This window comes from Jaculus jaculus, chromosome 4, assembly GCF_020740685.1.
Source record: "Jaculus jaculus isolate mJacJac1 chromosome 4, mJacJac1.mat.Y.cur, whole genome shotgun sequence".
Lineage (NCBI taxonomy): Eukaryota > Metazoa > Chordata > Mammalia > Rodentia > Dipodidae > Jaculus > Jaculus jaculus.
In genome coordinates this window covers 168,435,396-168,462,669 of record NC_059105.1, presented here as the reverse complement: position 1 = coordinate 168,462,669, position 27,274 = coordinate 168,435,396, and the positions used below count along the sequence as shown (strand labels likewise).

The window sequence follows — 27,274 nt, the reverse complement described above, 5'->3', positions numbered from 1 at the left end:
TCTTATAAAAACAAAAGCCATACATTGATTATTGATGTGAAAATTATAGGAGACAATAAATTTGTTGTTTTATGCTGCTAAGTTTTGGACTAATGAAGTAACTAAGAAAGACAAAGATCACCCATTGAGTCTTATGTGGAACAAGTAATTCTAATTAAGGCCATCTTGATTAGAAATATTAAGCATTGTCAATTTTGCTAAAGACACATTTTAAAATATATGTCTGTTGTTAGGAAAAATAGCAATTCCCAAATTCACCCAACTCCTAAAATCGGCATAAAAATATGAATATACATCACTTACAGTCAATACCAATTGCTACTTATATCACAGCCTAATGTGCCACCTACTTTTAACAATTAATATTCAAACTACAGCAGCAAGACACCTCCTTGGACCTTTTCTCTCTCACTAGGACTAAACTAGATAATGGACTGTTTTGCTTTTTTTTAATCGGTATCCAAAAGGCATGGATTAAGATGCCCTAATTACTTCTAGACCATTTTTGTGAATTTACATGAATATGAAAGTAAAACAGCATGAACACTGGTACACAATGACTATGCAGCTGAAGACTACAGAATTTAGCAAATTGCCGGATTTCCTTTGCCATTTACGAACACGGATCACTACCAGAACATCACATAAGTTTATTTCAGATGTAACAGTAATGTTAAAATTGACAAGTTTAATTCTGAACTGCACCAAATAAACTTAGCCATTTAAGTATTTTTAAAGTTTTCCCTCCAAAAACTGAGGGAGCTTTTGTTTTCCACCACCATACACCACTGTTTCCCAATAGTTCTCTTATTGGAGGACTTTCAATTAATGAGCAAACTGCTTTGAGATGCTTCAGAACTCTTCCTTTCCTCAAATGAAAACTAATCTGGACAAATTATATATTGCATAGATTTCTCTATAGTCTTTCCTTTAGAACCTAAATGCAAATACCATATAATAGTATAATTTTAACCTATTTGCCCCACAGTAAAAACTATTTGTCCTGAAAAATATGACGGATATAGCCTTCCAGTTAATAGAACTACTGTTTTACCTCAAAAATTTTTATCATTTACCAAAAAACAAAAATATGGGACAGGAGTCTTTACTGACTCATATGATCCTACATGGAGCAATGGCCAGCCTCTACCTCTCTACACCGGCCTCTTCTGCAAGTGGATGGAATTATTTGATACAGGGTTGATGAAGGATAACTGACCTTTACACACACTTAAAATTTAGGGTAAGTCACTGAGTACTGTGGAAAAAGAAAATGTAGTGATAGGGAGCCTACACACTCAATTCAAACTTTTAATGTTTTCCTACCTTTAAATAACATGTACTTAACTGTCGTGAGGCAGCTATTCGGTTTTCAATAACCACATTTAGGGATACATTCATTGGACTATTTTAAATAGTCCAGGTGAAATGGTTATAGAAATAGAGGCAGTGTCATCTCAGAAAACTTATTTATATATCAAAATCTATTATGATACCTGGAAGTTTACAAAATGGCTGACTTCTTAAAACTAATTATGCTTTCTGTTTTAAGCACTCTTCTCTTGGCAAGATCAAGCACAAGCTTATTCATGAATGTAAAAGTATTTAAACACTAAATTTTTCTAAGCTTAGGTTTGGACTGTTTACGAAACTGATATGCAAGAAACCAGCATGTCCTTTCTACATTTTCACTATTTTAAGATTATAACTCTACAAACTCATTCATCAATCATACTCCCTTTTCTATATTGTTCTTGGCACTCAAGGCTCTTTAAGTCCATTTTACTTTGTACTTTCACATTCTCAAATAAAAACTTAAGGTTGTAAAGTGTGCACAAACATTTGTAAAATTTTTTATCACTTAACCTATTTGGAAATGAGACTTTTATACCACAATTTTACATAAGAGGATAAATACAATGAGTCAAGTATTTTTAAAATCAAATGACAGAAAACTCAAGTTCTGTGTACAGTTACAAAGTGTAATGACAACATTTCTTGAGCTATAGACAACCACTGACAATCTAAAACACTAATGATTGGAGATGAGACAAAGGGAAGAAAATATAAGTATTTCATGTGTCACTCATCTTACAAAACACTATCAATCTGTCAAAGCCACTCCCTATGTACCAGAAAATGATTGGGCATAAACTAGACCTGTCAGTAGAGGAGGCCACAGTGATATTTGTATCAACACTTTATACTTCTACCTTCCCAAGAATAGAAGCAATTTTTTTAAAGATTCATCTTATTTCAAATTTAAGCTCAACATTGTAGGCACAGAGTGTAAGCAAATCTGGGATGTTCTCCACCAGATAAGCAATAGTATAGCTATGCAATTTTCAAAAATACTGTCTAGAAATTCTTTGATATATTATCAATGCTCAGTGGCCACACTTTTCACAGCCTGAACTAGTTGACATTAAATACAATTATTGTGCCACAAGTCCATCTAAGCTTTTTATGTACTTTTAAAATATGTCCAAGAGAAAACACCTGCTTCAGGTTTATTTAGGGGTATGAACCTGTAAGGACCTAACTCCATTTTTTTTTTTTAATTTCACTATTATTGGGCTTACTGGGGAAAAAAACTTAATAAGAAACTTCTTTAGGTCAGTCAAAGGCCTTATCTCTAGCTGGGATATTATAATAAAATTAACCTCACCAGCTCACACTCTAAAAGTTAAATGCCTTTAGTAATAATCAATGGCAGGAAAAAGAAGCCTGCCAGGAACCAAACCACTCATTAATAAAAATGCAGTTTAACTCAAATACTTGACCAAAGTTTAGCACTACCCAAACTGCCCCACCCATCAGCAAGTAGAGAAAAACGCTTTAAAAACCTAAATAAGCTTAGCATTTCTTACAAGGATAACAATGGTCCAACTCTGGACAGAGTGCTCAGAAGGACTAAAGGTAGAGTGAAGGCAATGTCTAGGGATTGACATCCCACAGATAGTCTTTACATTTAAACTCAAAGTACCACAAATACACTAAACTTGTCTATGAATTGAGAACAAGATATTGCTGCTGCTTCTTTTTGTCTTTTGAAATAAACACTATTGTAGGCTCTGCCCTTCAATGTGAAAGCAGGACATTTAAAAAAAAAAAAAAAAATCAGCCAAAAATCTGAAGTTACCTGACACCCAAATTTTTGGGACCAGATATCTTAACTGAAACTACAAAGAATGTATTTACCTTCTCTTCCTTCCAATCCAACCACCTCACAAAAATAAGAGAACTAAAACAATCCAAACATGATCATTTTTAAGAGTCCTTGAAAGAATTAAAACTTTTAGAGGAAGGGTGGGGGAAGGAAAAAAAAAAAAACCCAAGAACAAGGAGGGAAGCTTAAGAAAAGGGAAGGAGAATAACGGGCCTCTTTTATTTGGCGACAAGCAAGTGCAAGAAGTTCGTGTAATTTGTTTAGTTGTCTGTCTTTTGTGTGTCTGCGCTCTGACCAGAAGGGACTTTGAGGTTTTTCTGAAGCACATGAGCATCTGCAGGTTCTATCCTCTTATAGTAGTTCTTCTTTGTCTCAATAATCTCAAAGCCAAACTTCCTGTAGAAGTCAATTGCTGACTCATTGCTGATCTGGACATGCCTAAAGAGAAATGAAAGTTTCATCAGCATTTAAGACTCATCTACAGATAGCTTCAAACTGTTGGGAGCTGAGTTAGTACTGACATTTTTTTATATCTCTTTACTCAACAAAGATTAATTTACACCAGAAAACCTTATGATGACAACTTTACACCCTAGGTAGTCTTCCACTTGAGATGGATAGCTGAGATCAGGAGGTTCAGCAATGATGTTCATTCTTAGTTAACAAAAAGGATAAAGTATTCTATCATACTTCTGACTACAAAGAAAGATTCCTATAATTAACCTTGAATTACAAATATTCAGAAGACAAAATTACATCTGTACTGAATATTTACACCATCCCCTTGACATTCATACCTTAAACAACAATTTATGCATAATTTATTCACACTGTATTAGACATTGTAAGTAATCTAAATTGATTTAAATTATACTGGAGGCACAAGGAAATAGCTGAGTCAGTTAAAATGCTTGCCTTATAAACATGATAACTTGAGTTTGAGACCCCCCCCAAAAATAACAAGAGAGTTAAGTATGCAGATGTTATCCCACCAGTACTGGAGAGAGGAGACAGACAGGATTGTCATGGCTTCCTAGCCAGGTATCAACAAGACTGGCCACCTAGGCCAATGACAACCTGTCTAAAAACCATGGGCAATCTTCCTGAGGAAAGACACCCAAGGTTGTCTTGGAGTTTGAGTGGCCCCAGACAAAAAGTACAGGGGGTGATCAGATGGCCCACTGGGTAAGAGCATGCGCTGAGAAAACTTGAGAACCTACATTTCACTGTTAGCACTCATGTAAAAAAATCAGGCATGGTTTTAGATGTCAGTGACTCCAGGGCTGAGAAGGGTAGAAACCAGGGAATCTACTGGGGCTCCCTGGGAAGCCAGTCCACCTGAAAAATGGAGAGTTCCAGGTTCAGGGAGTCTTGTCTCAGGGAAGTTGGGCAGAAAAGTGATAAAGGAAACACACAACGCCTTCCTATGAACTTTGCATAGACGTGTACAGGGCACATGCTTTGGAACATATATATATATATATATATATATATATATATATATATATATATATATATGCATACATCACTTGTACACACCAAAAAGTACATGGGTATAAGTCAAATAATTACATATATACTTCTGTAACAATTTTGGCATGCATGACAGGGAAATCCTGGAACCAATCCTCTACAAAGAAACAATCATACTTAAACCACCTCTCCAGTCCAGTTCATGGTGTTTATAATCAAATATACAATAAATCACTAAAGCTCAAGTTCTTTTTTGAAACTGTATTTTAAATTTTACTTATTTATTTGAGAGCAAGAGAGGGAGAGGGAAAGGGAAAGAGACAGAGAAGGAGAGAATGGGTGTGCCAGGGCTTCTAGCTACTGTAGCAAACTAACTCCAAATGCATGCACCAACCCTGTACATGTGGATTCATGAGTCCTGAGGACCTGAACCCAGGTCCTTAGGCTTTGCAGGCAAGGGCCTTAACTGCTAAGTCATCACTCCAGCCCAAGCTCAAGGGCTTAATGAGAATTTTTATTGATACGTTATTTAAACTTTTAGATAAGAACATTAAGTACTTACAGATAAATGTTGTCAAAAGTGCCATCTTTCTCACAGATGTTCAGGACATGATTTAACATTTTAGTTCCTATTAACACAACAAAAAAAGTAATCTTATTAATCAGTCTTTAAATGTGAAATCAATTTGCCACCTTAAATACTTGGGTCCAAAACAGAATTTGAGGAATTGAGTAGGCACCCTCATCTTACTCTTCTTGTTCTAAAATAGTTACATATGTCAAAAATTATTAGCAGATGAGTACCCCTTTTTAATAGAAACAAGATTTTAAAAATAAAAAATGAGAACAAGAGAATAAATGTTAAGACTTATGAGTGATTTATGTTACAAACCCTATTTTATTTTATTCGAGGTAGGGTTTCACTCTAGTTCAAGCTGACCTGGAATTCACCATGTAGTCTCGGGGTGGCCTAGAACTCATGGTGATCTTCCTACCTCTGCCTCCCGAGTGCTGGGATTAAAAAAAAAGGCATGTGCCACCACACCTGGCCCTATTTTACTTTTATTTTACAATTCAGTACTCCTCAGCATTTCTAAACAGACACACACACACACACACGCACACACACACACACGCACACACACACGCACGCACACAAGCTTACCTATTCCTAGTCTTCGGTAAGGTGCAAGACATCCGAGTGTCATGATGTAAAGTCGTTTCTGATTCTGTGAGTGATCCACCCTGCAACACACTGCACCTACAGCTATATCATTGAAATAGGCTGCCACAAAAAACCAGAAAGATAGAAAGTTTAATTTTCTCTTTCAAAACACTGAATTATTGTTATGCACATTAAACTTTAATCAGCTATTCTATGATTATCAACGGCCTCAAACCACTTACATTATCCAAGGAAGGCTCAGCCTTCTTTTTTCAAAAGAAAAATTTTTATTTATTTATTTATTTATTTATTTATTTTATTTATTAGAGCAAATATGGACACATCAGGGCCTCCAGCCACTGTAAACGAACTCCAGATGTTTGTGCTCCCTTGTACATACATCTGGCTTACGTGGGTCCTAGAGAGTCAAACTAGGATCCTTTGGCTTTGCAGGCAAAGGCCTTAACTGCTAAGCCATCTCTCCAGCCCCAAGCCTTCTCTTTAATAAAGCTAAAATCAGTGGTAACATACAGGTCCATTCTTATTAGTAAGGAACATTTAGAATCCCTCTTTGCAGGAAGCGCTATTTTGTATTTATATGACCTAATAGACACAACCAGAAAACTCGCAGATTCACTAAGACAATTTCAGTAAAGTTGAAAGATATAAAATCAACATACAGAGCCGGGTGTGGTGGTGCACACCTTTAATCCCAGCACTCGGGAGGCAGAGGTAGGAGGATTGCCATGAGTTCAAGGCCACCCTGAGATGACAGAGTTAATTCCAGGTCAGCCTGGACCTGAGTGAAACCCTACCTCAAAAAACCAAATAAATAAATAAGTAAATAAATAAAATAAAATCAACATACACAACTCAGCAGGAAGGCCAGGCATGTTGGTGCATGCCTTGAAGCCTAGCACTCATGAGGCCAAAGTAGGAGGATGGCTGTGAGTTTGAGGCCAGCCTGAGACTGCATAGTAAATTCCAGGTCAGCTTGGGCTAGAGGAAGTCCCTACCTCAAAAACTAAAACAAAGCTAAACAACCTGAGGTGGCGGCACACCTTTAAACCCAGCACAGCTTTAAACCCAGCAGAGGTAGGAGAATTGCTGTTAAGGCCACCCTGAGAACATAGTGAATTCCAGGTCAGCCTTGGGTAGAGTGAAACCCTACTTAAAAAAAACAAAAAATAAAAATAAATAAATCAGTACCTTCATATATTACAATAGTGAACTGAGAAATAAATTACAAAAGCCAGGTATGATGGCACTGGCCTTTAATCCCAGCACTCAGGAGGCAGAAGTAGGAGGACTGCCATGAGTTCGAGGCTACGCTGAGACAACTTCCAGGTCAGCCTGGGCTAGAGACCTTACCTCAAAAAACAAACAAACAAGGCTGGAGAGATGGCTTAGCAGTTAAGGCACTTGACTGCAATGCCTAAGAAGTCATGTTTGAACCTCCAGGTCCCACATAAGCCAGACACACAGTGATGCAAGCATGCAATGGTCGCACATGTGCACAAGAAGGCACATGTATCTGGAGTTGATCTGCATTGGCTAATAGCCCTGGCACACCCATCCTGTCTCTCTCAAAAAAGTTAAAAAACAGAAAATTATGGAAAACATTCCATTCACAATAACCACCCCCCACCCAAATAAAGTAACTAGAAATAATGGTACCAAGTATGTGACAGATCTCTATAAAGTGGTAACACACCAAAACAAGACAGAAAAGGAGATACAACATGTTGGCGAGAACTTCCATGGTCCTGAATGGGCAAGAACAGTATTGGGAAAATAGCTGTATTACCAAAAGGAATCTACCAATCCAATGCAATTCCTATCAAAGCTCCAATGACGTTCTTCTCAGACTATAAAGAAACAATCCGCCAATTCATATGGAATGCAAAAGATCACGTGTAGCTAAAGTAAACCTAAGTAGGAAGAACACTGCTGGGGGCCATCGCAACTCCTGATCTGAAACTACACTACGGAACCTCTGCAAAAGACAGCACGGCACTGGCACAGAGCACAGACACGCAGACCAGTGCAATATGGTGCAGGACCCAGAAATACACTGACATAGCGATGGCACCAAGTCTTTGACAAAGTCATCAAAAATACACACAGGAAAAATACTGCCATTCAAAGATGGTGCTAGCAAAGCTGGATGTCCACTTACCAAAGATGGGCCTACATGAAATTAGGTTTCTGCACAGCAAAAGAAACTACTGGCAGAGTGTGTAGAAAGTCTAAAGAACAAGAAAAGGTCTTTCCCCCTGATAGAGGATATCTAGAATACATAAAGAACTGTAAATGCGAAACAACAAAAAAAAATCTGAAAACTGACAGCTAATGAAATGAACAGTCAGTTCTCCTAAGATGATACAAAAATGGACAATATATATTAAAAATAAATGGTCAGCTGGAGAGATGGCTTAGTGGTTAAGTGCTTGTCTGTGAAGCCTAAGAAGCGCGGTTTGAGGCTCAATTCCCCAGTACCCACGTAAGCCAGAAGCACAAGCATGTATCTAGAGGTCGTTTGCAGTGGCTGGAGTCCCTGGTGCGCCCATTCTCGCTCTCTGCCTCTTTGTCTGTCTGTTGCTCTCAAGTAAGTAAATAAAAAAATAATAATAGATAGTCAACATACTTAGCCCTCAGGGAAATGCAAATTAGAACCACCTTGAGATTTCATCTCACCCCAACTGTCATCAAGATACATATTATCATCAAGAAAAATAAATGGATGCCGGGCGTGGTAGCGCACGCCTTTAATCCCAGCACTCGGGAGGCAGAGGTAGGAGGATCACCGTGAGTTCAAGGCCACCCTGAGATGACAGAGTGAATTCCAGGTCAGCCTGGACCAGAGTGAGACCCTACCTCGAAAAACCAAAAAAATAAAAATTAAAAAAAAAATAAATGGGAAAAAAAGCCGGGCGTGGTGGTGCATGCCTTTAATCCCAGTAATCTTGAAGCAGAGGTAGGAGGACTGCATTGAGTTCGAGGCCACCCTGAGACTACATAGTGAATTCCAGGTCAGCCTAGGCTTGCATGAGACTCTGCCTCGGAAAAACAAAACAAAACAAGGAAAGGAAAGGAAAGTAAGAAAAAACAAAAAAAGACAGTCTATATGTCTGAAAGTTTTTTGTTTATCTTTTTAGTTTCTCAAGGTGGGGTCTCACTCTAGTCCAGGCTGACCTGGAATTCACTATGTAGTCTCAGGGTGGCCTCGAACTCAATCCTCCTACCCCTGCCTCCCGAGTGCTGGTATTAAAGGCGTGTACTACCACACTTGGCTTATATGTCTGAAAGTTGTTAATAAAAAGTTTTTTTGGAAAAAAAAGTTTTTTAAAAAACAATAAAGAAAAAGAAAACAAATGACCATAAATGGTGACAATGTTGTCAGAAGGGAACACATAAAAGCTGGTGGCTACGTGTGATTATAACCTCTGTCCCACAGGGAATCAGAGACTTGAGAGTTAGTCACTGCTGGAGCTCACGGAAAAATGGCACAAGAGAAAGGTTCTGCAAAGGCCACCACAGGCAAGCCCCACAGGTCACTGCACAGGCACATGCATGTGCATGATACCCACATACACAATCAAAAACGAATAAACACAGCAAGCTCAAAAGTGAATTACCCATCAATACTATCCTATCACAGAAATATGTGCCCATCCATGATCATTGTGCTCTGTTCACAACAGCTGGGGAATGGAATCAACTGAGATGTCAATCAACTCATGACTAGTCAATGAAAATGTGATATATATATATATATATCATACATATATATTATATTTGATATATATATATATATAACAGAGCTGTACTCGGGTATACATAAAATATGTATATGTATATATATGTGTGTGTGTATATGTATATGTATGTATGCATGTATGTGCGTGTGTATGTATGTATGTGTGTATATATATATAACAGAGCTGTACTCGGGTATACATAAAAATGGAATCATGAAATTTCCTGAAAATGGATGCAGTTAGGAAAAATTAAGTAAAGCAACCCAAGTCCAGAAAGACAAAAACCACACGTTCTCTCTCATACATGGATCATAATTTTCAATGTTTGTATCTAAATAAGCAGATTTAAGATGTAAGCTATGATGCAAGATATGAAACCACAAGGTGATAAGAAGGGGCAAAAGGACAAAAGAAAACATATGAAAGTGGAAAAGAGGTTATGCTGGGGGGAGTGGAAGGTAAAAGGGAACAGGGAACCAAAGGGGAGAGGGAAACAAAAACAAGCTGGTTAAAAACACCATTATGAAACTAATTCTTTGTATATTAAGAAAACACCTTAAATATAAAAGAATGTCATTTTAAAATTTAAATATTTAGCCTTGATTTTTCTGAACTATTTCTCAAAACCTATACCACTCCAATTCCCTCACTTATAAAAATGAGACTATTTTTAACCACCCTGCTTTAATAGTAACAAGCATGGTTCAACATCAATTTTTAAAAAAGAGTGGAACAACATACCGAGTTTTGCAAGCTCGCCGACCTCCAGTACGTCCTTGTAGAACTTGTCATTATAGCTGACTGGGAAGATGACCTGGTTCAGTCTCTTCAACTGTTTAATATTGTGTGGCGTCACATCTCCCAGCTCGATCCGGCTACTGGAACAAACCAAAATGTACTCAATAAAATATAATTAATGGGCTGAAGGATGGCTTAGAAGTTAAGGCACTAGTCTGTAGAGCTAAGGGACCCAGGTTCAATTCCCCAGGACCCACATAAGCCAGATGCATGAGGTAACACAAGCATCTGGAGTTTGTTAGCAGCTGCTAAAGGCCCTGGCACGCCCATTCTCTCTATCTGCCCCGTCCCTCTTTCTCTCTCAAATATAAATAAATATATAGTTAGCTGCATTTATTAAGATCATATTTTTAAAAGGTACCTGTTATTTTTCATGCAACCGATGAATACAACCCTTTAATTATGACTTTACATTCCCCAAACTATCACCATTTGTAAGAAAATGTTGCTACACATTCAACTCAAATTCTACTCCCAGCTTTCAAACAACTGCACATAGTTGGGACAAATACAGCACACAATTAACTACCAGAAAGACACAAATAGTATCCTATAATAAACGTCAAAAATTTCCCATGTCTATTACATTGCTTTATAAGGATAAAGCACATCCCAACTATGTATGCATTTAAAAAATATTATATTCTGAAACATTTCACAGTAATTACAGATTACAGCAAGACTAAGAAAAAATGTGAAGTTGATTAATCTGTACATTGTGAACATGACGCAGTACTTCATCTGAAATAAAGATTAATAGGGCTGGAGAGACGGCTTAGTGGTTAAAGGCACTTGCTTAAACCTAACAGGCCAGGTTCGGTTCTCCACTACCCACATAAAGCCAAATGCACAAAATGGCTCATGCATCTAGAGTTTGCAGTGGCAAAGGCCCAGACATGCCTATTCTCTCCTCCTCTCACACTACCTCTGCTTGCAAGTAAATACAACTTTTAAAAAGATCTCTCTTTAGCCCAGACTGACCTGGAATTCCCAGCAATCATCCTACTTCTGCCTCCCAAGGGCTGGGATTAAAGGAGTGCGCCGCCATGTCCAATGGGTGGCAGATTTGAAAGGTCATTGATTTAGAACTTTAGTCTTCCTTCTTGGCCGTGATGGTGCACGCCTTTGAATACCAGCACTCAGGAGGCAGAGGTAGGAGGATCATCATGAGTTCGAGGCCAGCCTGAGATTAGATGAGTCCAGGTCAGCCTGGGATAGAGAAACTACCTTGCAAAGTCAGAAAGAAAAAAAAGATTGACATTACAGTTTTTGGGAGGAAAGAGAGTAACTGAGGAGCAGCCGAAGCCCTCATGCATACCAGGAAAGCCACCGAGGATGTTTGACTACATACAGCCAACCTTTAATTTTCTTCCCATAAGATCTACTGCCCAGCCTGGAGAAATGGCTTAGCACTGAAGGTCAGGGTTAGGGATCTCATCTTTACCCATATATATTTTCTACTCTTACAACAGTGTCATAGTTGGGTATAGCAATTCGTTTCAAATACACAGCTGAGTACATGACTCAAAAATTACTCCACTGCATCTAAAAGTTTTAATACTAGCCAGGCGTGGTGGCGCACTCCTTTAATCCCAGCACTCGGGAGGCAGAGATGGGAAGATCACTGTGAGCTCAAGGCCACCCTGAGATTACATAATGAATTCCAGGTCAGCCTGAGATAAGAGAGACCACTACCTCAGAAAACCCAAAAGTTTTAATCCTTGTGGGAAGATGGTTCAGTGGTTAAAGGCATGTGCTTAAAAAACTTGATGGTTTGGGGCTAGATAGATGGCTTAGCGGTTAGGCAATGCCAAAGGATCCTGGTTCGATTCTCCTGGACCCACGTAAGCCAGATGTATGAGGAGGCGCCTGCATCTGGAGTCTGTTTGCAATGGCTAGAGGCCCTGGCGTGCCCATTCTCTCTGTCTCTCTCTCTCAAATAAACAAACAAATAAATAAAATATATTAAAAAAATAAGCTGGGCATGGTGGCGCACGCCTTTAATCCCAGCACTCGGGAGGCAGAGGTAGAAGTATTCCCCCTGTCAAGGCCACCCTGAGACTCCATAGTGAATTCCAGGTCAGCCTGGGCTACATACAGCAAGACCCTACCTCGAAAAACCAATAAATAAATAAATAAATAAAACTTGATGGCTTGAAGTTCAATTTCCTAGCCACCCATGTAAGCCAAATGCAAAAAGTGACCCATGAGCCCTGGTACACTACACCCCCACACAAATAATTTTTCAAATGTTATTAGTCTGTACATCTTAACAATATTTAAATAATAGTAACTCTCTAACTTTAAAAGCCAGTATGTCAAGTTTCTAAGTAAGTGAGAGAACTTGATGTTAACATGGGGCTGGAGAGAGCTTAGCAGGTAAGGCAAGGCACTTGCCTGCAAAAGCTAAGGACCCAGATTCAATTCCCCGGGACCCACATAAGCCAGAAACACAAGGTGGCTGGAATTGAGAGGGAGAAAGAGGAAGGAAGAGGCAGAAAGACATAGATTATCTATTCTCCTTCCTTTTCCCTTCTATCTTCTCACCTCCCCTTCCCCATCCACTCCAGGATTTCATGTGCTCCCTCATGCACAACTAAACTGCCTGTTCCTGGACTTCATCTGCTTCCCCTAACGGGAACATTTTTTGTAGTTAATTTTGACTAGACTCAAGCCACCACAACACACTCTACGGAACTTCCTTCGGTATGAAGTACAACCTCACTTTGTCCTTTGACAAATTATAAGTATACTTGAAGCCTTGTAATTACCAATGAGTTGTCCAGAATGTTTTTAAAAAATATCTTTATTTGAGAGGGAGAGAGGGAAAGAGAATCAATGGGCATACCAGAGCCTCCAGCAACTGCAAATGTGTCCAGATGCATATGCCAATTTGTGCATCTGGCTTATGTGGGTAGTGGGTAACTGAACTTGGGTCCTTTGGCTTTGCAGGAAAGCACCTTAGCCACAGAGACATCTCTCCAGCCCAGTAATCTTTTTAAAAAATATTTTATTTATTTGTAAGCAGTGAGAGGGGTAGAGAGAGTGAGAAAATGAAAGAGAGTGAATGGGTGTGCCAGGGCATCTTGCCACTGCAAAAAAACCTCTAGATGCACCCACCACTTTGTGTATCTGGCTTTATTCAGGTACTGGAGAAACCAAACCTAGGACATCAGGCTTTGTAAGCAAATGCCTTTAACTACTAAGTCATTTCTCCAGCCCTACACTATAGTAATCTTGATCATTTAGCTCCAAATTACAGTGTGGCCATTCTCAGTATTTTATCAGAGTAACATAATTAGCTTGTAAATTTAGTTTAAAATAAGTAATATTTAAGCCGGGCGTGGTGGCACGCGCCTTTAATCACAGCACTTGGGAAGCAGATGTAGGAGGATCACCATGAGTTCAAGGCCACCCTGAGACTACAGAGTAAATTCCAGGTCAGCCTGAGCTAGACCTACATCGAAAAGCCAAAAAATAAAAATAATATTAAAGGCAAACAGGAGATATGGTGGAGGTGTTAAGCCTGATGGCCTGGGTTCGAATTCCTAGTACCCACATAAAGCTAGATGCACAATGTGGCACGTGTATCTGGAGTTTTTGTTTGCAGTTGCAGGAGGTCCTGCCAAGCCCATTCTCTCTCCCTCCCCCCTCCCCCTTTCTCCCCTCCCCCTCTCCCTCCCTCCCCCTTCTCTGCTTGCAAATGAATAAAAGAACTTCCAGGTAAAAGTTTACAGGGCAAACAGCTGTAATGAGAAAACTAATCCAGGGCTGCCTGTGCTAAAAATGCATATCCGAATCTCCCTGTAGCCAGAAGCACAGTGACACAAGCGTGCAATGTTGCATATGCACACAAATACGTTGTTTGTTCACAGCGGTTGAAAGGCCCTAGCGTGCCCATTCATTCATTCATTCATTCCCTCCCTCCCTCTCTCTCTCTCCCTCCCTCTCTCTCTCTCTTTCTGAGAGTTTTAAACAATTCTGTGAATTGGCCCGATGTGGTGGCACATGCCTTCAGTCCCAGCACTCAGGAGGCAGAGGTAGGAGGATCACCATGAGTTCAAGGCCAAATTGAGACTACATAGTGAAGTCCAGGTCAGTCTGAAATAGAGTGAGACCCTACCTCAAAAACAAAACAAAACAAAATAAAAAGAATTCTGTGAGTATAAATTTTTTTCTAGCGTTCTCAAGAATACGAGTTACCTATTCAAAGCACAAGCCGATTCTTTTTCAATAAACATTTGCAAACATAACCTTGAATGTGATTAAGCTTACACTTGGTAAGAAACAACACAGGTATATAAAGTACAATGTGTCAGTACCAACATGTGTACACTAAGTACAAAACCCTAAGAATACCCTCTGGATATAACCAACTGGTAAGGATGGAAGTGAGCTAAGTATTTTGAAAGACAACTGTAAGACTTTTCTGTGGGAAGAATTAGAAGTAGTCTGAGCAGGTGACATGAAGAAAATAGCAATATTCCAAACTCCAGTTTGAAAATGCTTTAAGTGAGCTTATGTGTATTTGTCAGCAAGCTGGGCTTGGACAGCCAAATGTATGAGGCACAGTTGCTTATCTATCAGTAGTTAAATTTTGTGTTGTCACTATGATTAAACATCTGTCTTAAACAACTTCGGGGATTTATTTTTGCTGAGTTCCAGAGGCTTTAGTCCATCATGGCCAGGAGGCATGAGCAGCTCACATCACGGTGGCCACGACAAGAAGAGGGAGAAAGGGAAAAGGAGAAAATGGTGTGGGGAAAGACCTGGGACAAAACACAGCCCCTATGGGACCAGAAGTGCTAGGGCACATCTTCAATCCCAACACCCACCTGGGAAGCTTAGGTAGGAAGACTGCTGTGATTTGGAAGCCAGCTGGGCTAGTGTGAGACTCTGCTTCAATAACAAACAAAAGTCTCTTTAAGTTACACTTCATATCCTTTTCAAATCATCATCTTCTCCTTACATACTTATTCTGTTACTGACTTTACTCCATTTCACAATCTTAAGATTTTAATTCTGCCAACTTCTAAACTTCACTCCTGGCTGAGGGTGTGGCTCAGCAGTACTACACTTTGCCTAGTATATACGAGAGCCTAAAGTTCACTCCAAAGCTCCAAACCTCTTGAAGTAATCCAACTAAAGCAAAGAAAAAAAAAACAACATGAGACTTCATTCCACTTATTGGAGTATGCTCATCATACTGCTTGGTTTGGGAGCAGGGTCTCACTCTAGCCCAAGCTCTCCTGGAACTCCTTTTGTATAGCAGGCTAGCCTCAAACTCACAGCAATCCTCCTACTTTGGATTCACAGAGTCCCAGGATTACAGGCCACCATGCCTGTTTTTTTTGTTGTCAATTTTTTATACTCTCATAAGCTTGAAATTTTCCACAATAAAAAAAAAAAGTAAAGACAGGTGCTGGAGAGATGACTCAGCCGTTAAGATGCTTGCTTGCAAAGCCTAAAAACCTGAGTTCAGTTTTCTGGTATCCACATAAAGCCATATGCACAAAGTGGCACATGCATCTAGAGTTCGCTTGTAGTGGTCTGAGGCCCTGGCATGCTCCTTTTCATTTTTTCTCTCTGCTTGCAAAATATTTAAAAATAATTAAAAAGGGAAAAACACATAAATTCATTACAAAGGCAAACAATACTTACTAGTTTTTTTTTTTGGAGGAAGGGATATTTATTGAAGCTTCAGATCCAGGGGATGTAATACTTACTAGTTTTGCAGCAACCCTAGCTACAAAAGACATGTCATTATAACAAAATTTTAATTTAATTAATTTATTTGCAAGCAGAAAGACAGAGAGGGAAGGAGGGAGGAGATAGAGAACGAGCACGCTAGGGCCTCCAGCCACTGCAAAGGAACTCCAGATGCATGCACCTCTTTGTGCATCTGGCTAATGTGCGTCCTGGGGAATTGAACCTGGGTCCTTTGACTTTGCAGACAAGCACCTTAACTGCTGAGCCATCTCTCCAGCCTGACATGTTATTTTTGATACTAAAAATCATAGTTCTACAAAGCACTTAATGCCTTTTTTACTGTTTGAGAGACCCAGTTAAAGGAGGTATTGTCTTCACATTTTATACAACTTTTCCATCTACAACTGTCCTAAGCCTTCTGTTTGTAGGAAAAGTTTGTAAAAGTTAGGTAAGAACAAACCTTCATCCATGTTTTTAGTGTAAATAGCTATACAAAATACCAGATGTATATGTGTATACTGGTGGCAGGAATTAAACCTAAGGCCCTTTACCACTGACCTTCACATCAGCACCTAAAATGTGTGCACGCATGTGTGTACACAGGTGTGCAGAGGCCAGAGGTTCACACTGGGTGTCTTTCTCAGCTGCTTTTCGCCTTATTTTTATGAGACACGCTCACACTGAACCTAGAGCTCACTACAGCTACACTAGCTAGCCAGGAAGTCCTAGGGACCGTCCTGTCTCCAACCCATGTTGCTGCAATTTCACGTGTGTGCCATTTGGTACAGCTGCTCGGGATCCAAAGACGGTCCTTGTGCTGCTGTCTTGGCAAGTACTTACCCACTGCGCCATCTCCCCAGTCCCTAATTTTTCTGTTTTTGATCATGCTAGGGATTGCACCTAAAGCCTTAACCATTAGGCAAGGGCTCTACCATCTAACACCCTCCAACCCCACATAATTTAAAGCGGGAAAAAGAACACGGAAAATTTACTTACATAAGGTATGAATGGGAGTATTGGACTCCCTGATACTTTCTTTCATTAACAGCAAACACTTAAGGAAATAACCACCTTTGAAAAAAGTATTTACATATTGCACAAGTATTACCCAACATAATGGAAAGCAATGCTGGTGGTAAATGAATGAACTTTTAATAAGATTTTGCACATGGAAAATACTCTTGCGTAGCTAGGTGTGGTGCCTTTAATCCCAGTCCTGGGGAGGCAGAGGTAGAAGGATCCCTGTGAATGAGGCCTCCTGGGACTACAGCATGACCTGTGCATGTACAGTCAGCCTGGGCTAGACTGAGACCCTACCTTGCTTGCAACCAACCAAAAATAAAAAATAAAAAGTAAAAAAAATAACTTTTTGTAGTGCATTACTTTCAGTATTGCTACTGAAGGACTCAGGAGAAAGCTAGCTTCCTTTAGGCAGTTTTAGTTAGGGACAGGAGCCCAAAAAGGGAACCACAAGATGTCACCCTGAACTGACAGGAATGAAACTTATGTCTGGTCCAGTTTCACCCACAATGACTGCAGTGCCCCTTGCTGCCTCCACAGTCTAGCACAATACCTAGGGGGTCTAGCATTTGGGTCAGCCCCCTGAATCTGCAAACCAATCAAATCTTCCCCTTGCATACCTTAGTCTGAACACAAAATCCATGTCAAGTTTACCATAAAGGCTTGTCCTGGCTGATCCAGCTCTCTCTGCCCTGGGATCTGTCAGTCCGGACACATGTAAGTCTGGCTTTCCTCCACCCAGCCCAGCTGGATAGAGAAGAGCAGTTTCATGGCCTGGGGAGTTTTCTGATTGTCTTCTATCTGCATTATGCTTTGGGTTCCTTTTCCCTCCCTCCCTCTCTCCCCCTCCCTCCCTCCCTCCCCCCCTCAGCTTTTAAAATTATCTATCTATCTATCTATCTATCTATCTATCTATCTATCTATCTATCAGAGACAAGAGAGAAGGGTGGGAGGGAGAGAAAAAGAGAATGGGAGTGTCAGCACCTAAACCAGCAAGCCATTTCTCCAGCCCTTCTCTTAGCTTTTAAGATAAGGTCTCACTCTAGCCCAGGCTAACCTCGAAGTCACTATGTAATCTCAGGGTGGTCTTGAACTCATGGCAATCCTCCTACCTCTGCCTCCCAAGTGCTGGGATTAAAGGTGGGCACCACCATGCCTGGCTGGTCCCTCCTCATTCTGTATGACTTTTCTCTGATCTCTGAGGCTACCACATGTGCAGTTCTCTAAATTCTGGGTCTGCTACACTGTATTTCTTTAAATTGTGGTAACTACGGGTGTAATAACTCTTGAATTCTTTTACTATTTCTGAACTGAAGTTCCTGGTCTCTGCTCTTCTTCCTTAAGCCATCACCACTTAATCTTTCTTCATGGTGGATGCTGTGCCTCCCATGCGAGGGCATGTTTCTTCTACATCTTTTTGCACGGGCTTTTTAGCGGCTGTTTTCCACGTGCCTGGGAACCTGCTCCAGCCTTTTCCAAGATACCACTTTATTTTAAATGAACTTCATGCACTTTGCTGTGCCTTCCATAGGAGTGTGGTTCTACTACATCATTTTGCATGGGCTCCTAGATCCTGTCTTCCAAGTGTATGCATTACTCCAGCCATTTCCTAGATCCCAATTTCCCCTAAATAGACTCAATAATTCCTAATTTATTCTTTGAGTCTTTATTTTAATCAATTCTTTGCTAAAATAGGATAAGGACCCAAAACTGGGGTTCAAAGGTATGAGGGACCCCTCCCAAATGCCAAAATCCTGCATCATTACTCCAACTATGGAGTAGAAATACTACAAGAAGGACATGAATTTCAGAAATAGGAGCTAGTTTGTTGGTCTAGAAAACACTCTTTAAAAAACAGGGCAAAAAACAAAAAAAACAAAAAAAAAAAAAAACAAGAATAGGGCAAAACCTCTGAAGCATTTGTGCATACCACATACCAAAATCATCTTGTCAGCTCCAAATTCATTTAAAGCTGTGCATGGTGCCTCATGCCCTTTAATCCCAGCACTTGAGAGCTGAATAGATGGCTTAGTGGTTACACTTGCCTGCAAAGCCTCTGGACCCAGGTTCAATTCTCCAAGTCACACTAAAGCCAGATGCACATAGTGGCACAGGCATCCGGAGTTCATTTGCAGTGGCTAGAGGCCCTGGCACACCCATTCTTACTACCTCTCTCCCTCTCTCTAATAAATAAATAAAAATCCAAATATATTACATCAAGAAAGCCCAATACAAGCTGGGCATGGTGGCGCACGCCTTTAATCCCAGCACTCGGGAGGCAGAAGTAGGAGGATCGCAGTGAGTTCAAGGCCACCCTGAGACTACATAGTTAATTCCAGGTCAGCCTGGGCTACAGTGAGACCCTACCTCGAAAATAAATAAAAAAAAAAAAGTCCAATACAGCAGGATATTTTGAGTAACCATATTCACATGATTTTTTACTATAGCGCATAGTTAAAATCTTCTATTTTACTATCTCTGAGTGTTTTATTTGCAAGTTAAATTTTACCGTAGGTGTGTACATATAAGAAAAAACATGCAGAGTTCAGTACTATGTGTGGCTTCAGGCCATCTACAGGGGAAACCACCTTAGCATAAAGTCCCCACTGCACATATATAACCTCTGTATCTGAAGACTATTATAAGGAAGAGGCTGGGAGTAAGCACAAGGAAGCACACTAGGTCACAAAATATGCATAAAACATGGTACATGATTAGAGTGGATTATACAACTGTTACTCATTTCCCTTAGACAAGTAGTGTGTGTATGTGTGTGTATATGTGTGTGTGTGTGTGTGTGTGTATGTATATATATATATATATATATATATATATATATATATATATATATATATATATATAAACATGGAACATGAGCCTTTCTGTTGTTCTGTTTTGTTTCTGGGGTGGTGTCTCCTTGCTGCTGGTATGTGAAGATGTAAGCCAGTTCAATACTAGAAAGTTATTCAAAACAACAAAAAACAGTGCTGGGAAGACAATGGCTCAGTGGTTAAAGGCTCTTGCTTGCAAAGCCTCCTGGCCCAGATTCAATTTCCCAGGACCCACATAAAGCCATGAGAAGCGGCACATGCATCTGTGATCTCAGTGCACTTTAACAATGGGAGGTAGGTCCAGGAGAATTCAAGCTTATAGACCAGCTAGTCTGATGTGCATAGAAATAACTTTCTCTTTCCAAGGGCAGAATCATCAAGCTATTAGAATCCAAACTGTAAAGATAGCCTGAGCCATTACGCTAAAAGAAAAGGTGTAAGAACAGATTATAGAGATAGATGAAGAGGCAGAACTTGTAAGATTAAAGGAAGACATGATGCGTTAGTCATTTTCCATCTGTGGTCAGTTTGCTCCACTGTTATAGACCTGTGCTGAGACAGAACATCCTGGTGGCAGGACCATGTGACAGAAGTGGCTGCGCCCCTTACAGTAGCCAGCAACTAGCAGACAGGAAGGTTAGGGTCAAGCTGCACTTTTCAAAGGCATGATTCCAGTCATCCATCTATTCCCCTTCAGCTAGGCTCCACCTCCTAATAGCCCATTCAGTACTAACCTGTTGAAAGTTAGCACTGTTGTGATCCAGTCAACTTTCAATAGCTCTATGACCTGGAAACCAAATTCTTCAACATATGAACTGTTGGAAGACCACTTCAAATCTAAAGGGTACATCTACACTAAATTTTTATACTGCACGGATGACAGGGCAACTCATGATAGAGTCCGATGGCCTGTTTTCTTGGGGGGAGGGGACAATCAGTTTTGGATGAGTTGAATTTGAGAAACCTTTGCCGGTCACTGTTAAACATTCAGAAATATATGGCTGGACTTTCACATTTGGAAATAAAAACAGTAATATTTAGACAGCAATAAAGGAAAGCCACCTAATTACATGTAAGTGATGGTGGGAAAATTATTTTTCACAGAATTAGCTTCTTTTCAGGTTATAGCTTGAATTCATGCATATATTTAACATTAGTAACCAAAGAACTGGCCACCATTTTTGCACCTCTGATGCTCACTCAGAGAGCCCATACAGTTCACTATCATTTTATGTCTGCTGAGCCTCCAGGTCAAAACATACTCAGCCAGACTAGGCACATTTAAACTAATCAATAGCCAATTGTAGCTGGATGCTACTGTCCCAGATAGGACTATATTTTTTTTTGTTTATTTTTATTCACTTATTTGACAGCAACAGAGAGAGAGATGATGGGTGCACCAGGGCCTGCAGCCACTGCAAACAAACTCCAGATGCGTGCGCGACCATGTGTGTCTGGCTTACATGGATCCTGGGGAAATGGAGCCTCGAACCGGGGTCCTTAGGCTTCACAGGCAAGCGCTTAACCGCTAAGCCATCTCTCTAGCCCCATACAGGACTATTTTCCCAATAAATTAGGCACTAAATTTACATGGATACTGGCTGATAGCAGCATATTATAATTTTGTAGCTTGTAACTACCACCCAGTTTTAGGATGTAAAGAATGTTTGATGGTGGGTTACTACTGGTATTCTATTGGTCATTCACTGCATGTTTATGTTTAAAATATACACTTGACAGGAGAGGTGGTGCATGCCTTTAATCCCAAAGGTAGAAGGATCACTATGAGTCAGCCTGGGCTAGGGTGAGACCCTACCTTGAAGAAAAAAAATGACAAAATAGGAGCTGAAGAGAAGATTCAGCGCTTAAGTGCACTTCCTGCACAAGCATGAGAGCCTTGGACTCCAAATCTCCAAATCTCATGTAAAACAGCTGGGCATGGCCATGTGTGCCCGAACCCCAGTCCTGCAGGGGAGCAGAGACCTGCAAGCTGTGGAAACAGCAAGGGACGGGGGTGGGGGGAGCAAAATGGAGCAAGACACTCAATGTTCCATTCCTGAGGACCTGCAAGCCTGCAAAGGTACATACACTTGCACATACCACACACACCTCACACACAAACAAAAATAAAAATAAAAGATTCCCTAAGATGAAAGAGCCAAGAGAAATTTAGTATTTTAATCTGGCAAAAGCACCTGTTGCAGTCAGCTTTGCCTTGCTGGCAGAAAACACCAGACCAAAAACAACTTGTAGGAGGAAAGGGTTTATTTAGGCTTACAGACTCAAGGGGAAGCTCCATGATGGCAGGGGACAAGAATGACAAAAGCACAGGGTGGACATCATCTCCTGGCCAACATCACGTGGACAGCAGCAGGAGGGTGTGCCAAACATTGGCCAGGAAAAGCTAGCAATAACATCCATAAGCCCATCCCCAATAACACATCACCTCCAGGAGGCTTCAATTCCCAAACTGACATCAGCTGGGGATCTAGCATTCAGAATAAACAATAAGTTTACAGGGAACACCTGAATCAAACTACCACATCACAGAATTAAAAATATATATACAGCACTTTATAAGGTAGGAAGTTTATTGACAATAGTTAAGGTGAAATAACATAAAAGCAATATGGCCACAAGTTACAATGGGAACATATAACTTGTAACGGTTACAAGAGCAGTGTCAATGTCTCACTGTACTGACTGCATTCAACGCAAGTCAGGATGTTCAAAATTATGATAAATGAAGTTTACATCTTGATGAGTGCTTACCACCCTGTATGAGCTTGAAAATTTCTTTAAAACACAGAATCTCTTATTCTTTGTTCAGAACTTCAGCAAGAATTTCCACAATTTTGGGGATGAAGTCACACACCACTATGGCAGCTCAGCATGACTCGCCCTTGCACCCAGCCTGGAGATATCAGGAACTCTCTCTACACGGCAATTCTACCCCACAGAGGTAAAAACCACCAACCTTAATACTTTCTGGTGAATTTCAGCGATACGTGAACACTACAAGTTGGAATATAATTTACTTTTTATTTATTTCTCCTTTGTATTGGCTAGGAGGACTTAAATTGATTTTAAAATATTAATTCACCAACATAGCAAAGGAGACATAACATGTTATATGTAAAATGAAAAATGTAAAAAAATTATTTTGCTGATAGTCTTTCTGAAATCCATGTAATCAATACTAAACACTATTACCAGTTTTACAGGTGCATGGATATGTTTATAAAAGTTGTCAGATGTTACTCCAGCCTTTTGTCCAGCTGCACAAAAACAGCAATATACAGCAAGTTTTAGTGACATGGAAGATATTTATATAGTAATCCTGCACAGAATAATACCAATCCCAGCTACTTGAGAGGCTAAAAAGGAGGGATCTGAAATTGGGGATCAACTTCGGTATACAGTGAGATTAAAAAAAAAATAAGGTGGGGGTGCCAACCTGGGCCAGAGAGAGACCCTATCTCCAAAAAAAAAAAAAAGGTGGGTGCTGGAGAGACAGCCTAGTGGTTAAGGCACTTGCCTGAAAAGCCTAAGAACTCATGCTGTAATCTCCAGGTCCCACACAGCCAAACACACAGCGATGCAAGCACACGATGTCATCCAAGCACACAAGGGGGCGCATGCGTCTGGAGTGTGTTTGCAGCAGCTCAGGCCTTGGTATACCCATTCTCTTTCTCCCAAAAATAAATCTTAAAAAAGGATAAGGGGAAATATCACTTACAGCTCAATGGTTTTTCATGTCTATGCAATCAACACCCAAGGACAAAATATTTTCTGCCATTTTCATTAGAAGTAATTTCTATCTCTTCATTACAGCCAAAGGATAAATGCACTTGGTTATGTTTTCTATTACACCGATGACTAACCCAGTCATGGTTCTCTATGGCATAATTCCTGCTTGAATATCATCTTTCTTAGAGAGGAATAACAGATAAAAATAATCAGCTTACCAACTACAAATTCAAGCCACAATTTCATAAAAATATGCAACCTCAGTTTAAAGAGAACACCACTCTCTTTATAATATTTAAAGCCTGCATGATGGTACACGCTTTTAATCCCAACATTCAGGAGGCAGAGGTAGGAGAATCATAGTTCAAGGCCACCCTGAGACAACATAGTGAATTCCAGGTCAGCCTGGGCTAGAGCAAGACCTCACCTCAAAAACCAAAAAAAAAAGAGCAAGCTTTAAAATGATACATAAGCACCAATGCCCACAGCTGAATTTACAATTAGGGGCTTTGCAGTTCCCAATGACTTACTCAACTTATGATCCTGTAAACTCAACATACAATAAAACACTTAGCAAGCTACTACATATTATACAAAAACTAACCAACAGAATCAAGTGTTGTTTTTTATTATTCTTTTACAGGTCTTTGTAATCAAGAGTCAGAAAAATGAGCACAATTTGTATCTCAAGGAGGTCTTTTAAGGAATGTAACAAAACCTGACTTAAGTTCTTCAGTGCCTTAAATAGAGATTCAGTTAAAAAAAAAAAATTCAAGTCCCATCTTAATTGAGAACATAACAGATCATGCCTGTGAAACCACCTTAAAAGTACTCTATCCAGAACTCAATTCAAAGCTCTCAACCCTAAATAGTAAATGCTATACTTATGGAGCCTTAATTTTCTGCAGTTACAGTTTTTTTCAATAGCTCTAAGTTTTTTTTAAATTCAACGCACTTCTCATTTCTAAGCCTCTGCCTTCACCATGATACACCTAAATAATCATTTAAAATAAAAATGATCATGGTGTCATAGGCCCGATGATCACAAAAAGCCACCCTGGGCAACTTAGTAAGGACCTTGCCTCAATCTAAAATGTGAAGAGTGCTAGGGATATAGCTCAATGGTAGACTCTAACATGTCAGGGCTTTTCCACTCAATCCCCAATATTTCACTCAATCAATCCCATCAGATACTAACTTAAAGTAATGAATAATACCACCTTGTGGCTGTTAAGTGTTAAAAATACTACATCCTGCTGGGCGTGGTGGCCTACGCCTTTAGTTCCAGGACTGGGGAGGCAGAGGTAGGAAGATCGCCATGAGTTTGAGGCAGCCCTGAGATAACATAGTGAATTCCAAGGTTAGCCTCAGCTAAAGTGAGACCCTACCTCAAAAAAAAAAAAAAAAAAATACATCCTACAGAGAAGAGACTATGTTAGATGAAAATATTTAAACCTAAGCATCCAGAAAAATTTTATGAAGCCCTTTTATACCAGTCCACCACAGTTTTATTGAAGTTTTATTCATCTTCATTACTATTGCTAACATGACAAATATGTATTGTGTGGCAAGACAGTAAAGACGAGTAAGAGGCAGCAACCTTACTCAAAGGAGTAGTCCACCCGAAAAACAACAAAAAGACTTCCCAAATATGTTGGATCACATTGAAATGACCAAACTTAGGGCTGGAGAGATGACTCAGTGGTTAAGGTGCTTACCTGCAAAGCCTAATGACCAGAGGGGTCGACTCCCCAGTACCCACATAAAGCCAGATGTAAAAGTCATTTGCAGTGGCTAGAAGCCCTGGCATGGCCCATTTTCTCTTTCTCCTTCTCTCATTAAAAAAAATAAATATTAAAAAATAATCAAACTTGAGCTGGGGAGATGGCACAGCAGCTCAAGACACTTGTAAAGCCCGCTCATCGGGGCCCAATCCCCCAGTACCACATCGTAAAACCAGATGCACAATGTGGCGCACGCACCTGGAGTTCATTGGCAGAGGTTAGAGACCCTGACATATCCAAACTCCCTCCCTCGCTCCACCCCATGTCTTTTGCTAATGAATAAATAAAATTATTTAAGAACAACCAAACTTCCTGAATTGTGATTAGAGCGGGAGCATATACTGCTAAAACACTGAAATGACTTTCAGTATCTAAAGCAAAACCAGAGTCAGAAAGCATATCACCGACTTGAGACCAAACTAAACTTTCACAGAACCTACGCTAATTCAGAGACATTAATAATACCCTTATTTTAGGCAGGATGATTATGGTTTCCCCCCCCCCCAAGGTAGAGTCTCACTCTAGCCCAGGCTGACCTGGAATTCATACGTAGTTTCAGGGTGGCCTTGAACGCACGGCGCTCCTCCAACCTTTGCCTCCCGAGTGCTGGGACTTAAAAGCCGTGCGCCACCAAGCCCGGTTTCATTTTTTTTTTTAAAATTTACTTCATTCTTAGAAGAGGTGCTGACTAATTTGATCGGCCTCACCACATTAAAACAGTTGTAACTTTAACTGACTTACCATGGGGAGGGACCCACAACATCCATAAGCTTCCAATACTTTCTCTAAAGGTTAGGGAAAGGTGTAAGTCGGCTTATCAAAGCAGTGTTCTAACAGTGCTACAGCAGAGTATAGCAAGGACCAAATTTCTTATTCAAATGTAAACGGTTAAACCAAACTAATTCCTGATGTTATCTGCAGACTGGGACGTTCAAACCTCAACTCTGCCAAGTCAAGCGTACTCAAGTGTTCGGAACCCCGGTCCCCAGCACTCGGGTGCACCATACACTACCGAAGCAACAGCTCCACCTATCGATGCACAATATTCCCCTTAAAAAAAATTTTTTTTGGCACCCCGGGAGTGGACTCCGCTCGGGTTCGTTTCCCCCCCCCCTCCTCCACTCGCTCCGACCCAACCCAAATCTCGTCGAGTCACTAGCCTCGTACTCATCCTTTACGGCTCTTTCATTCCAATGCCTTTTCCCCCGCTCCGGAAGCTTCTGCACGGCTCACAAAAGCGGGCAGGAAACCCGAGAGCGTGCAAGCCCGCAAGTTGCAAGCGTGGGAGCCCCGCATGGGGAGGGGGCCGGACACGCGGACGGACCAACAGCAAGCGGGAGACGGGTGAATTCCCTCGGGCCGTCCGCGGCAGAAGCCCCACACACACCCCTACACCCGGCTCCCAGAGCAGGGGGGCATCCCCAACTCCGCGCGCCCGCGTGCCGCCCGCCCCGGGAGCGCGCCCGGCCAACCCCGCAGCCCGCCAACAGCCGCCGGGCCTCCGCCCCCTCGGCCAGGCCGGCCCGTCCCTCCCTCCGCCCGCCCGGGCTCACCCTTTCATCTTCCCCGCCTGCTGAGGCCGTCGTGAGCACCGCCGTCGTCGTCGCCGTCCGCAGAGCCTCTCCCCGCGGGCCCCGACCGACCCGCCGACACACACCGGCCGACCTCAGGCCACTTGACCCCCCTGTCCGCCGAGGGCCGCCGGCCTCTCTGCCTAGCGAAGGGCGCCGACGGAGGCCGCGAGAGCCTAGCGCCGCCCCGAGGGAGGCGGAGGAATCTTCTCCCGCCGCCGCCGCCGCTTCTCCCACACGTGC

At 41.0% G+C, this 27,274-nt stretch overlaps 1 protein-coding gene across 4 annotated transcripts; it reads right to left on the bottom strand.

Annotated features, from left to right (window-relative positions):
- Nucleotides 1-630: 630 nt before the first annotated feature.
- On the bottom strand, nucleotides 631-27,274 carry Naa50 (N-alpha-acetyltransferase 50, NatE catalytic subunit). Of its 4 annotated transcripts, none has more exons than XM_045147745.1 (5): nucleotides 27,014-27,274; nucleotides 10,310-10,446; nucleotides 5,808-5,927; nucleotides 5,205-5,271; nucleotides 631-3,607 (listed from the first exon to the last, which is right to left on the bottom strand). In XM_045147745.1, exons 1-5 carry the CDS (start codon nucleotides 27,019-27,021, stop codon nucleotides 3,430-3,432), a joined length of 510 nt encoding a protein of 169 aa, XP_045003680.1. In that variant the 5' UTR covers nucleotides 27,022-27,274; the 3' UTR covers nucleotides 631-3,429. The 4 variants fall into 4 exon arrangements, with proteins under 4 accessions (XP_045003680.1, XP_045003682.1, XP_045003679.1 ...); XM_045147747.1 differs by having other exon boundaries at nucleotides 10,310-10,443; XM_045147744.1 differs by lacking the exon at nucleotides 27,014-27,274 and adding an exon at nucleotides 26,621-26,816.

Coding starts and splice junctions, on each gene's coding strand:
- Naa50 (XM_045147744.1), bottom strand. Junction 5,928..10,309: donor CGGCGAGCTTGCAAAACTCG/GTATGTTGTTCC, acceptor TTTTTGTGGCAG/CCTATTTCAATGATATAGCT. Junction 5,272..5,807: donor TTACCGAAGACTAGGAATAG/GTAAGCTTGTGT, acceptor TTGTGTTAATAG/GAACTAAAATGTTAAATCAT.